Raw genomic sequence first — 699 nt, forward strand, 5'->3', positions numbered from 1 at the left:
AGTTGCAATTCAGTTCAATTTCATAACACTATAGCCTTAAGCACATTGTTAACCTTACAATTGCAACAAGGGCACCTTCTAACTCCTGTCCAAACTTTTAATGCACACTTATAACAGCAACATATATGACCTATTTTGCCATGGACAAATATACCATTCTTTGGATTCACCAAGCACATCATACATATGTCAGAGTTGCTACTGCTAGGGACCCCAGGTACTTTTTGTGAATCAGTTACACATTTAGGTTCCGTCCTGCATGAAAACTCCTGACTTGATCCTAAACCACTATCCGTACGGATATTTGAAGGCCCTGCAGTATCACCACCACTTTTCAAAACCACATTCTCTTCACAGATGTCTGATAAAGTAGTCAGGCGTCGTTTCTTGGCAGAATTTGAAGATCTCCTTTTTCTCTTTCTCCCACGCGGCCGTGGAGGGAAGAAATTTTTTCGAACCTGTAAATAAAATTCACTTGGATAAGAGTAAAGCAAGGATATTCATCATCGTCATTATTGGCAAAACTGCCTTTTTTGAGCCATAGCCTTCCTTAGAAGATTGTGCCACGAAGCATCCATTTCCGTTTCTTTGGATTTTATGACAATATTCTTTTACAGGGCAAGGTTATCACAGCCTTGCATCCAACCCCTAACCTGGAGGACCAGGTCCCTTTACTTATGTCCCCCAGTGACAGGGTGG

At 41.3% G+C, this 699-nt stretch overlaps 1 protein-coding gene across 1 annotated transcript; it reads right to left on the bottom strand.

Moving 5' to 3' along the window:
* Nucleotides 1–6: 6 nt before the first annotated feature.
* On the bottom strand, nucleotides 7–500 carry LOC111875122 (E3 ubiquitin-protein ligase Mdm2-like; the record flags this gene model as incomplete). Its single annotated transcript, XM_023871186.1, has 1 exon — nucleotides 7–500. A coding segment is annotated over one exon (480 nt), but the record flags the coding sequence as incomplete, so codon positions are not given.
* Nucleotides 501–699: the final 199 nt, after the last annotated feature.

This window comes from Cryptotermes secundus, unplaced genomic scaffold, assembly GCF_002891405.2.
Source record: "Cryptotermes secundus unplaced genomic scaffold, Csec_1.0 C38085171, whole genome shotgun sequence".
Lineage (NCBI taxonomy): Eukaryota > Metazoa > Arthropoda > Insecta > Blattodea > Kalotermitidae > Cryptotermes > Cryptotermes secundus.